Genomic DNA, 13,555 nt, shown 5'->3' with positions numbered 1-13,555 from the left:
AGAGGATGGAGAAGGGCAGCCCAGCCTGGGGATACACTTCGGAACAGAGGAATCACCTTTGCCTGAAAAACTGCCTGCCCTGTTGGGGACTCGGGGACCTTCAGTCAAGTTGATCAGCCCTAGGTCTCAGTGTTTTCGCAGAGAAAATAAGGTTTTTACACAGCAGGCAAATTCTTTGCTCCCAGATCAGGATCTTTTACGAGGATCAGTCACTGTTAGGACTACATTTAGAGGAGCTAGGGTGGTGGATCCGGAGAGTTCACCGAGTCACTCGGACTCTGTCGGGAATGGCACACGTCTCAATTCCTGTCCTTAAAGGGCCACTGAAAGGAGAGAGTGGGTGGAAGGTGGGCTATTAACCTTCCGTGATGAGCTGGAATGATGGCCGCCATGGCTAATGGTAGCGTGATGACCACGGTATGAAGAGCATCATACTCAAAGCTTTTTCCCTCAAAGAACTGGGGTGAAACAGATGTCCCCCCTCCCCCGGGGGAATGTGGTTGCTCAGACACCTTGGAACAACCACAGCAATAAGTAGTGGGCTAGGATTCCTGGTGTGTGTGCCTTGTTGCCAAATCTTGGATTATGTATGCTTCCTTCTGCGGCCCCCATGGAGGAGGCCGTAGGGAGAAGAGCAGAGATGGGGGAGGTGGGAGAGGGGTAATGACAAATCCTAATTCAGTTCCCCCAGTGAGGGTTGGCATTTCCAATGATAAAAATAGACGGTAGGCATTTTTGGTGTGTGGGGTCTTCACAGGCCCCAAGCCTGGGTATAAGCTGGTATTAGAGGGGTTGCCAGCTGCCTTTCATTACCTGAGGATGTTGCAGGGAATTAGAATGGCTGGATGAGCAATAAGAGCTATGGTCTCAGCACACTGGGCCTGTCATCTTCCTGGTCAGCCTCTACTGTGCTTCTGTTCACTCCTCTTCTTAAATATTTACAGTATTTCTCCCAAAGCTCCACATCAGAACTGGTGACACCCCTAACAACGGTTAGCATATTGGCTTCTTAAGTGTCTGCCATATGCCTCGTTGTGGCTGAGGGTTGGTCGGCCCCATTTCCGATCCTCACAATAACCCGGTGAGACTCAGCCCCTCCCCCTTTCACAGAGGAAGGCCGCAGAGCACAGAAAGCATATTTAACTGGCTGGGCATACCCCCGGCTGGTGAACAACCAAACCAGAATGGAAGTTAATGACATTATCCTCCCAGTGGCCTCTCCTGGCTTTCAAGGTCTCTGAGTCAACTTCATTAATGGCTTCAGCCTGTGTTTCTTCAATCTTCTCTTAAGAAGGCCAGAAGAAAGCGGCATCCAAGGACCCTGGAGAAGGCCTCTCTGTGCCTTAATGGGTATATTTAGGACCTGTTCACCATCATTAATCCCACTGGGGTCTGGGCTCCTCCATCTATTTCTTACTCTGTTTGCTTTCCCTTTGTGTGTCTCTGTGTGTGTTATTCACTGTTAGACACCCCCCCCATTCTTCCTCTCACATGTAGTCTCATGCCTATTAATAATCAGGTCTTTCTTTGGGCCAGGGGAAAGAACTGACTTAGGGTTTGAACCTGTTTTCCTCTATCCTTACCTTTGCCATCCTCCAGTCCCCAAGTCTAACACGACCTGCTTGGAGAGTTCCCTGATAATCTGTCTTGTCATCTCAAGCAGGCTAGCACTTTGCACCAATGTTTACAGAAGTTCTTTGTATTACGGACTGTGGTGTGTGTGTGTATGTGTGTCAGTGTGTCTAAGTATGTCTGTCTCTGTGTGTGTAACTGTCTGTCTCTCTGTGTATGTGTGTGTTGTTTTCTAATTATATTGACCTTGAGGATTTGGACCTAAGGACTGTGCCCACTGTCATTGCTCTGCTCCATACATAGTAGTGTCCCAGTGACTGTCATATAGTGGTGCATGTCTTTAATTCCAGGGAGGTAGAGATAGTCTATGCATTTAAGTGAAGCCTGGTTTTTGTAGCCAGTCCTGGGCCAGCCAGGCATGTATAGTGAGATGCTGGGAGAAAAAAACAAAACAAAAACAAAACCTAAACTCTTGCTTTTCAAATTTCCTATATTTTGCCCAGTTGTGAATTCAGCTCTTATACTGACAATGTTATATACCTGGTTCTCCTAGAACAGACACCTGGGAGAGCAAAATCATTTGACCAGATTCACATATGGCCTGTTCCTCTCCTCTGGATCTCCCGGGGATGGCACTATCTCCAGTGAATGTTGAAGATAACTTAGGTCACTCAAGTCCCTGGTGATGGTTTTGTGATGTGCTTTGACATGTGCATTTGCCAGAGCAGCAAAGAGGAAACATTTATTTATTTATTTATTTATTTATTTATTTATTTATTTATTTATTTTGTTTATTTATTTATTCAGGTAGAGGAATTTAGACTCCTGCATTCTACTATGCTCATCTTTTACGCAGAATGCCCAGGACATTATGGCATTGCACAGTGATCAGGTTCCAAATGAAAGGTCCTCACACTGTGGCTCTGGCTATGGAGGACTTGATGGGTCTGTAGCTCTCCCAGCTGCTCCAGGAGACACAACCTGTCCACCCAGCTAAGAAGGGAAGTGTTCTTGGCTTTCCTTGCTCTCTTTTCACCTCTCCTGTTCTGAAGGACAGTGAAGCCGAGAGCTTTTCAAATAAGTCAGAGGAGGAGAGCAGATGGTAACGTCCCTTCTTGAGAATTCCAGTCTTTGAGTCATAAACGGGAACCTCGTCTTGTCTAGAGCAACCTTCACAGAAAGAATTCTCTGCACAAGCCCAGGTTAGCACTTGTCCATTAATTGCCTCCCACTAGCACTTAATGTATTCGGGTATTCACTCAAGCCTCAGAACCGCAAGGGTCTTCATTGCCTCTTCCACTGCACACAGACCTGGTTAAATCAATATTCTTATATAAGGTGATGGGGACAGCCATATTTTCTCTTCTTTTGAATTTTTTTTGTTAGTATACACATTTTATATTCTGCCTTTAAAGCTATTTTTGCTGCACAGCTGCTTTGCTGAGACACAGACTCCCACGAGCTCTGCTCAGTCCAGCGTGTACCTGAATATCCTTTCACGGCATTTGATTCCTGCAGTTGGTCTCATGATGAGAGAGGAGTGTGCAGGGAGACTGGAGATTCTTATTAAGCAGGTCACCCACAAATCTATCTTCATGCACTTCTTTATTAAAAATAGCAGAGAACATGATAATACCTAAGTGCAACCACTTACAGGAACTTGGCTTAAAGTTGTACATTTTCACTTACCATTTGGCGTTTCTAATGTTCTGTTGCATTCCCCCTTCCCCCCATATACTCAAAAGAGCCATCTTTACCATTTTCATTCTGGGATGAGAATAAAGACCACAACTGATGCTGTACTGTTCATGGAGCCTGCCTTTGTCCCTTTTCTGGTTCCTCCTTGTATCCCTGTTGCTGCTCTTGAAGGTGGACCATATTGAAAGCAGATACAAGGTTAGGAGGAAGGGTACACAAATAGACACAAAAGATTTTCCTTCAGTGTGGATATCCCACGAAAAAGGAGTAGTCTGTGTCGGACCTATGTTGGAATTAATGAATGAAAGCTACAGCAGGATAGGCTTTTTTATTTAACCCAAGAGAAATAATGATTCCACCCTGCCTGGGACAGACTGCATTGTGTATGGTAGGGAGTAAACATTAGCCTATGGAGAATAGTGGGCTTCAAGCTAAATAACCATTTGTTAAGAAAAATAGTCCCAGAAATAACAGGTCCACATCAGCTGGACTCCTCAGTGGTGTATGGTGTCTGAAATAATTACTGGTTACTCCAGGCATTTGAAAATACGATGAAAGTTTTATATTAAGCACTTTGAAGGTATTGCTTTCTTTGATTCACTACAGTTTTCAACAACTGAAATCTGCTATAGTCTCCAAATTGATGAGATGAACTGAGACAAAGGAAGTTGAGTGGTTCACCCCCACTACAGGGGAGTGCCAGTCCGGTGATGGTGCTGACTTAGTTGGCAAAGGGAACCATTTTGGCCATGCCATGGAACAGTAATTCAGTTTTGCACAATCCAGGGGGTAAGGTGAGGGGGTTAAAGTAGCATGAACCCATTGTGACACTGAGCTGGTGGAGATTCTCTTGCCTGTCTGTGTGATACAGTCTGGCGCAGGCTTCATCTGTTGCCTGTTTGTAGAAGGACGGTGAAGTGGAGTTTGTGGGATTTCTCTTGCCGTCTCACGGGCACGAGGGCTTGGGTTGCATTCTGATGGCGGGTTGGGACTAGATGATATGTTTATTTACCATTTATTTCACTTGTAGTGTAGGGTGGCTAAGATGGCTTAATGGACTCTGAAATCCCTAAATATAGAAGGCAGCTTGCATGCAAGATCTGCTTATGTTCCAAGGTGTGAGGTTAGAAGGAAGATTATTCTAGACTTTAAAAAGTGTAGCCATTGAATTCAAATTGCATGTAAGGCTCCTGTGATGATGTGTTCCTTGATTAAAAAAACGTTTATTGTAGAAACATTTCAAAGCAGAATTATTACAAAACAGTGACCTAGCCTTTCTGAAACTTCACATATTAAAAAAGGTCCATGTACTACTGTGCATACGTGTGTAAACTTCTTTTGAATTTGGATTTGTGACCCATATCTTTGCTCTAGTATGAGGATGCATCAGAATGCTTTTGGCCTATTTCCTATTGTTGTATGAACTGGATACTTTGCAATTTTGTGATAATATATACATCATGTGTAATTGTTTTGCCACATTAATCTCCAGAAAAACAAATCTGGTTTGTTTATGTAGAAAAAGAAAACCCACTAAAGATGGATTCTTATCTCTTAAGGCCCCTCTGTTGGATTTTTTTAGGCAAATCATCATTACTCTTCATTACCGTGGTTAGTTGGTATGGTAACATCGGGGTTTGGAGAGACCTGCCACGGGATCCTGGCTTTTCATATGCTCAGTGTTCCGCATAGTCATCAGAGTAACAGACTCCTTTTCTGCCCCCTCCCCTGTTGGTTTTCCTTCAGCCTGATGAAGTCCTCCGACATCGACCAGGACTTATTTACGGACACTTACTGCAGGGTATGCAGTGCACAGCTGATATCCGAGTCCCAGCGGGTCGCCCATTATGAGGTAAGGAGAGCCCTGCCCACTCAGCCGCAATGCTGACGTGGGACTCGAGAAGCCTTGCTTTTGGAATTGGGAGCCTGTACAGTGTGAGTCAGTCATGATTGTCTTTGTTGGGAATAGTGAGTAAAGGGTTAGGGACATTATTCTGTGGCCCTGGCTACTTCCAGACTTTATTTATTAATATTTCAAGCCAGGTGTGGTAGCACACGCCTTTAATCCCAGCACTCAGGAGGCAGAGGCAGGTAGATCTCTGAGTCTGAGGCCAGCCTGGTCTACAGACTGAGTCCAAGATAGCCAAGAAACCCTGTCTCAAAACACCAAAAGAAAATTATTATTATTATTATTATTATTATTAAATGTGTGCCTTGGCCCATAGAAATCCACTGGGCTTCCTTTCCTTGATTTCTCTGTGAGGGAGTCCTGTTATCGCTCTTTGCTCTCTCTGTGAGGGACATATGTCAGCCAGATACACCTGTGAAGACAGGGTAGAGAGGCTTCCTCCTCAGATATCCTTCCCTGTGGTCAGTGTCCTAAGTGTTCATCAGAATGTAGGAGTCTCCTACAATCAGAGCCAAGTTTTAAACCCCAAATACTCTGGACAGGGCACTGTGATCTTTTGGGTGGGACTGGGAGAAGCCCTTTGATCCTGTATTGGCAGCAGAGGATAAGAGGGGTTGTCCTATATCCTGGGGAGGAATGAGGTACCAGAAGGGGAGGGGAGGGAGTTGAGGACCCCAAGGCACTGAGTGCTGGCTGCATCAGGTATTCCGGTTCCAAAGAGCATACAGCCATGAGAATAGGGGTTTTCAGGTGTAATGACTTGTAAGGAAGCTTGGCTTACAGGGCTTAGCCAGCAATTTTTGTTTTTCATCTGATGAGTCTAATAAATGGCAGTTGTCACTCTCCCTCACTGAAGATCTCTGGGCTCCAGGTTCCTCCGTGCACCGTGGAAATAACAATGACCGCACACTCCTAACCCCGCCTTCTCTACGGGGTTTCGTGATAACTGAATGCAACCTTTCATAGTGATCGTGGAAATGTTTTGGAAACGGAGTGTGTCAAACATACGAAATTCTTTCATTGCTGTTAACTTCCTTGCTGCAATGCTTTGGTGATAGCAAACAAACATGCTCTTTGAACATCTGTGAAATCAACATCTGTGGAAAAACTCAGGATAGTTGTTCATCCTGCTGTTCCACGGGGGTGGTGGGGAAGTGGTTCCCCAGTGGCTACTCAAGTTCTCCGTATAAAATGGTGTGGTATTTACACAGAACCTATGCATGTCCTCCTGTATCTTTTCAATAATCATGCATAACACCCACCTCACCTCATTTGCATAAATTCAGCACAGTGCTGGCTTGTGGCAAATTTGAATTTTGCTTTTTGTGACTTTCTGGAAACCCCTCCCCCCCGCCCCTCACTCATGCTCTTGTTTGTGTGGAGATTAGGAACCTGAGGGCTGATGCATTATTCTTTTGTCAAGAGGGAAGTGAGTGCTGGAACCAGCTAGAAGTGAACAGGACCTTTGCTTTGCAACTAACAGATTCTCTGATCTCTGTGGCTATTGTTGACAAGTGCATAGCACTGTTACTAGGAAATACCACCGAAGAGCAAGGGGGTTTCCCGCTCTGAAACTGTGCACTCCCTCTGTCAGGTCTTTCCGTTTTTAGTTTTTAATCATTGTTCACGATCTCTGAGGATAGACACTGTTTCGTGAACAGTCCCTGCACATCTTAAGTGCTCTTAGCATTTGTGCGGTGGACAGGTCTCTTCCCTAAATACATGCTGGTGATGCTGACTGGGAGCTCCTATCTGAACCAGAAAGCTAATGCCGGAGTAGTTAGGACAACAGAACTGTGAAATATACAGACGACAGAAACAAGAACAACAACAGCAAAGCATCCTAGCGGCTTGACTGAGAGTGTGGTTATTTTGGTCTGAGGTTCTCTTATTGACGTACCGGACTCTTGCTGTGGTGTAATCTAATTGTTTGTGGTACGTGTTAATTGGATGTAGCATTCACGAGTTAGGAGAAATAAAGCAATCAATAGATTCCCCCATCAGCAGTGTCAAACTTCGGCCGGCAACATTTAGCGCACCCCCACCTACCGTCGATGGGCACGGAGTGACGCCTATTTGCCTGCCCCTCACCTTCCTGCTACCAGAAACAGCCTGTGCGTTCTTGCTGCAGAGAGGGCGAGGTGACAGAGGCAGGGCCTAGGCTCCCTCTGTTTCTTGTCTCCCATCGTCCCTTGGTTTGGCACGCCTGTACTGTATTGGGCCTCAACTCACCAGAAGCTGGTTGAAAACTGGTATTCTATCTGTCTGCCCTTTGGGTCCACACACAACGTCTGCTGAAATCAACTGCAGAGCGGGTTTCTCGGTGAGGTAGAGATTTCACTCGACTCCTTCAGAAAGCTGTTGCCGTGACTCTTGGTGCTCGCCTGCCTCTTCCGTTCAGGCTGGTAGCGGAGCACACTTCCCTACAGGGGCACATTGGTGAGCCTACGCTGTGTATTTCCAGGTGAGTATCAGTCCTAGGGTTAGATGTTAGAGGAGGTTCTGGACCAGCATGAGAAATGGTATTTGTGCCCAAGAAACTCAGGAACTCCACGGAGAGGAAAAGCCACAGTGAGTTCCTCATGACTCAGATACCCACGTGACGATGCTCAGTACCAGATCTGAAAAACCCCCACAAGCTCCACAGAGCAACAGGCCTACTCTCCTACATCAGTTCTTTCACCACGTTTGCTCCCTGGGAAGACCCACCAGCCCTTGGGTGTAGCTTGTGTTTCTGGCCTGAATGAAAAGAAAAAAAATTAATCAAGCTCTGACATCCACAGCTCTCTGCTCTCTTACTGGGGATGCAGTGTGACCACTGTCTCTCCTGCCACCGTGTCTCATATGATGGATTTGGATCTCCTCCCACTGGGAGCTAAGATAAACACATTTATCACCTCTCCCAGCAGGAACAGCCTTGAATTCTTTCCGATCGGTGAGCACGCGCTCTAAGAGTGGACAGAGCCACCAGAGGCATGTGCAACCCTTACTTCCCTGACCTGTGAATAAAACAGGTGTTAGCCCCCCACCCCCCTTCACTGGAGGGTAGCTATGAGGGTGATAATTCCCATCCTGGGAAAAGCCGGTCTGGAGACAAAGGACAGTCAGTTGCTTGCAGCAAAGCTGGGGGTCCCAGAAGGCCAGGTACAGCTTTCTCCCTCTTAGGGGAGAGAGGAAAACTCCTTAAGTGGAATTTGACCTCCTCAGGAGGGGCTTCCCCCTCTCAGGGGCCCAGGCACTCCCCTCCCCCACTGTGAGCTGTCTAATGGGACTCTCAGCAACACAGAGCCTTATTCTGTACCTGCTTTCAGAGACCTGTGTGAGCTGGTAACCGTACCCTTCTCTCGGAAACAAAATCTCAGGGCTGTTCCTTATATTTTCCTTCATCCATTTGTCTATTTCTCCCCTGAGTTTAATTGTGGAAACCTCACGTTAATTTAAAAATTAATAGGTGGAATGGCCACATCCTTCAGCTCATTTTTGCCAAAAGCCTGGCTCACAGGGCTAAGAAATCTTATGGGATCTTCAACAACCCATGCCTTCCTTGGTCTCCTTCCCCTTCTCCCTCTCCTTATCTTCCTCCTCCCATCCCAGATCATGTCACTGTCTGCCTGCCAGGAATATCAGACTCCATCAGATGGTTGGAAATGGCGAGACTGTGGATGATGTCAGAAGACTTTAAAGGCTCTTGTCATGCTACCGCCCAGAGCTCTATCCCATGGTTCTTTCTAAAAAGCTCTTAGACTTTTAATGAAAATACAATTACGCTATTTCCTCCCTATCCTTCCTCTAACCATGTACCGACCTCTTCTGATTGGATAGCTCATGGTAGATACTTGACCTAATACTTGTGTTTTCCGCTTTGCTTTTTAAAAATTACTTCTTTTAGTTTTTGAGATTCATGTATATTTTCATCATCTCCGCTTCCCTTTCCTCACTTTAATTTTTCCCATATACCCCTCTTGCTCTCTTTCAAACTCACAGCCTGTATTTTTCTTTAATTTTTTTCCTGTTTTTTTTTTTTTTCAAGACAGGGTTTCTCTGTGTAGCCTTGGCTGTCCTGGACTCACTTTGTAGACCAGGCTGGCCTCGAACTCACCTGCAGAGATCCACCTGCCTGTCTTCCTGAGTGCTGGGATTACAGGTGTGCAGCTGTAATTGTTGATACAGACTACAACTTGTGCAGTCTGTATAATGTTACTTGTATGAATATTTTTAGAGTTGACCATTCATATTAGTACACAAAAAAAAATCAGTGTACTTGACCCTGGGAAGTCTGTTTCATGAGCATGGAACTTTTTTCCATTTTCAATTATCTTTCTCTATTTTCTTCTTTAGACTTTTCATTGTAGAGCTCCTCCACTTCCTAGGTTAGTTCTTTTTTTTTTTTTTCTTATATATTTTATTTTCTTTGAGACTCTTGTGTCTGCCCATTATCTTTCTCTGTGTGGTTTTGTTAGTATATGGAAATTCCCTTAACTTGTTTGAGTTCATTCTTAGCCCTGCTCCATTGCTGAATTTGTTCATAGGTTCTAGAAATTTTCTGGTAGAATTTTTGGTATCAGTAATGTATAGTATATCCTGTCACCTGCAAATAGGGATGGTTTGATGTCTTTGTATCCTATATATCCCTTTAATTCTCTCTCTCTCTCTCTCTTGCCTTATTGCTCCAGCCAGTAGCAATATTCTAGCACAATACCGAGAAGTGGTAGGGGCAGTTGGCAGCCCTGTCTCATTGCTGACTTCAATGAGATTGCTTTCAAGATTTTCCCTGTTTCAGAAGATGTTGGTTGTGGATTTCTCACATCTAGCTTTTATGTTGAAATGTTTCTTTGCTCTGCATTTGGTAAGACTTTTTTTTTTAATCATAAAAATATGCTGGATTTTGTTATGGATGTTTTCTTAATCTCTTGTGATGACTGTGTGGTTTTTTTTTTGTCTTTAAGTCTGTTTATATGCTTTATTACATATGTTTACTTCTGTGTGTTTGAATAATATTCCAGAGATAAACCAACTTTGGCCATGGTGGATAATCATTTTTTATTTATGTCTGTATTATTATTGCATTTTTTTTTCTTTCAGCACTTTGAGTCTATGTTCAGCAGGGATATTGGCTTGTAATTTTCCATTTTAGTTGTGCTTTTACCTGGTTTTCGTATTAAGGTGACACTAGCTTTGTAAGGAAGTTTAGGAATACTCTCCTTTCTTTTTTTCTTTTTTCCTTCCTTCTTTCTTTCTTTGTTTTTCCTCTCTTTTTCCTTCCTTCCTTTCTTCTGTTCTTTTTTGAATAATTTAAGAAGGGTTGTTTGTAGATATCTGAAAGTCTGGCAGAACTCTGCTGTGAATCCATCTTGCCCTGGATGTTTTTAGCTGGAAGGCTTTTTATTACTATTTAATCACCTTGTTTTTATGGATCTGTTTAGGTTGTTGACTTCTTGATTTAATTTTGGACATTTGGCTGAATATAGAAATTTATTAGTTTCTTTTAAGATTCCAGCTTAATGGAATACATCTTAAGTTTGTTCCTTTCTTTCTTTTGGTTAGTTAGGCCAAGTGGTTAGTCATGCTTATCTTCTCAAAGAACTCACTCTTAGTTGTACTGATTCTTTTTATTGTTTTCTTTGTTTCAATTTCATTAATTTCTGCTTTGAGTTTTATTATTTCTTGGTGTTAATTGGGCTTGACTTTGGTTTGTCCTTTCCTTTTGCAAATTTTTGAGTTGTATCATTAAGTCATTTGTCTTCTTTCTGGTTTTTGAACATAGGCACATAGAGCTCTAAGTTTCACTTATAAGCCTATTTTCAATGTGACCCAGGCTAGATTTGAGGGCTTGGGGAATGTGAACAGAGGCAGCATCAGCTGACTCACTGGGCTAGACACTGGAGAAAGATGCTGTGCAGGCTAGTTTATTGTTAACGGGAGGCAAGATAGAGTCGTCTGGAAGGAGGGAACCCCAATTAAGAAAATGCTTCTACTGTATCAGAGTGTAGACAAGCCCATAGAGCATTTTCCTAATTAGTTATTAATGGGAGAAGACCCAGCCCTATGTGTGTGTCTACTCGGGACTGGTGGGCCTGGGTTCTGTAAGAAAGCAGGCTAAGCAAGCCATGGGGAGCAAGCCAGTAAGCAGCATCCTTCCATGGCCTCTGCCTCAGCTCCTGCCTCCAGGTTTCTGCCCTGCTTGAGTTCCTTCAGTGATGGACTACAGTGTGGAAGGGTAAACCAAATAAACCCTTTCCTCCCCAACTTGCTTTTGGGCATAGTGATTTACCACAGCGATAGCCATCCGGACTAAGACAGATGCGTATGATCTCTCTGGACTGAGAAGGTAGATGTTTCTCGTTTTCTTTGACACCAAATTTGTGGCCACATGCAGAAACTCGGACAAGAGTCCTCACTGTGAGCATATTTACTGTGTCTACTGTAGATATAGATACTACTGTTCTCTTTCCCTTTATCTTGATTTGTGTCATATAACTTAATTATTTTTTCTTTTACATTAGAATCAGATATATTTTTAATATGACTTAAGTATTTCGGAAAAATTAATGAGATATAAATACAAAACATTTTTTATATATTAATGTTTTATTCATTTTTAAAGCACTGACTTTACATAATTCAAAAATTAGTAAATATGAAATGGTGTATAATGTAAAAAGCCACCCATTTATTCTTCTTTCTTAGTCACCCAGATGCACCCAGTTTTCTTTCTTTTTTTTTTTTTGAGAGCAGATTTTCCCTTATTATTATTTTTTTGATTTAAATTTATTTTTTAAAATTTATTCACACTACATCCAGATCATAGACCCCTCCCTCAACTCATCCTGATTCCATCCTTCCTCTCTTCCCCCCATGGTCCTCTCCTACCAACTGACCCCAACATATCAAGTCTCATCAGGATTGGCTGCATCATCTTTCTCTGTGGCCTGGTAAGGCTTTCCCCAGGGGAAAGTGATCAGAGAGCCGGCCACTGACCCCTTGTCAGAGATGGCCCCTGTTCCCCTCACTAGGGAACTCACATGGAGACTGAGCAGTCTATTGGCTACATCTGAGCATGGGGCCTAGGCCCTCTCTATGCATGGTCCTTGGTTGGTGCATCAGTCTCTGCAGGACCCTCCATGCCCAGATTTGTTGGCTCTGCTGGTTTCCTTGTGGAGCTCCTGTACCCTCCAGGTCCTTCTATCCTCCTACTCTTCCATAAGACTCCATGAATTCTGTCCAAAGTTTGGCTGTCTCGGCATCTCCATATTGCAATATGAAAACTGAAACATTTTTGCATAAGAATGCAGTTTAATTCTCCCATATATGTTATATAAATTGTGACATAGATGTCTTTTATATGGTTGTAGAGACCAGATGAATTCCAGCGTGAATTTATCTTGTTTGACATTGGCATGGAAATGTCAATGATCCCTATGGCTCAGACCAATGGAAATGGAAAAGCCTTCTCTGTGTGGGGCTCAGGGGATGCCAAAGCTTTCCTCTAGTCCAAATGGGAGTGTCTAGGAATGACTGACAGTATATATAGAAAATATCAACCACAGCTTTCTCATTCCGGGTGACAGCATCCCGAGACTGTTTCCCTAAAGAAACTTCCTACCAGATTGGCTAAACCTGCCTCCTTGTTCAGCTCTATACCAAGACCTTGTCTTCTTATTATATAAAATAACCCCACCTTCTTGGTTCAGTTTTATAAAATAAACACAATGCTACTCCAGGCACAGGTGATAGCCGCCATCAGAACAAACACAGCCTATCTTATTCCAGATTTTTCTATATGTGCAGCTGTCCTTTTTCATCCCCTCATTTCCCAGACCAAACCATGTAGGGCACACACATGGCTATATCATGATTTGTAGAGAAATATTTGCTGAATTGCCTTGTAATTCCTTGGTAGCTTGGATGAAAGCCTGGTGGAAGACTTTAGTTTTCAGAACCCATTTAGTGATGTATGTTACTTGGTTCTCAGATTCCCCACTCGTATAGCACTGATGATTTTTCTTCCAGAATTCTTTGCTTAGCATTCACCAGAAGACGAGTTCACTCCTGACCCGGTTGTGATAAGGCATTTGGGTTTTTAAATTCTCCTATATGATTGGCCAAAGAGAAGATCCCAAAGGCCCTCGGCCCAAGCAGTGGGCTTGCATGTTGACCTAGAGCATGTGCCTAGCCTCACTTTCTCCCGATGTTCTGAGGTGTTGCAAACAGTGTGCTTCCCTGTTCTCTCTGATCTGAGAATTTAATTAGCTTCTTCAGGCTTTTACTAAGATGATTTAATTTGGAGTGTAGTTTTTCTACATTGAAATTGTATCACTGTATTTACTTTTTCCATTGCTGCAACAAAACAGCCAACCAAAGCAACTTAAGGATGGG

At 43.6% G+C, this 13,555-nt stretch overlaps 1 protein-coding gene across 2 annotated transcripts in view; it reads left to right on the top strand.

Annotated features, from left to right (window-relative positions):
- The window catches only part of Zmat4 (zinc finger matrin-type 4), a 372,312-nt gene that overhangs the window by 70,113 nt on the left and 288,644 nt on the right, over positions 1–13,555 (top strand). For both annotated transcript variants that reach the window (XM_055593395.1, XM_055593394.1), the window contains exon 2: positions 5,017–5,122. In XM_055593395.1, coding sequence (XP_055449370.1) covers positions 5,021–5,122 — 102 coding nt within the window. In that variant the 5' untranslated portion in view covers positions 5,017–5,020. The remainder of the gene's footprint in view (positions 1–5,016; positions 5,123–13,555) is intronic.

The sequence above is a fragment of the Psammomys obesus genome, unplaced genomic scaffold, assembly GCF_907164565.1.
Source record: "Psammomys obesus unplaced genomic scaffold, mPsaObe1.curated_primary_1811, whole genome shotgun sequence".
Taxonomy (NCBI): domain Eukaryota; kingdom Metazoa; phylum Chordata; class Mammalia; order Rodentia; family Muridae; genus Psammomys; species Psammomys obesus.
This window is presented reverse-complemented; position numbering and strand designations above follow the sequence as displayed.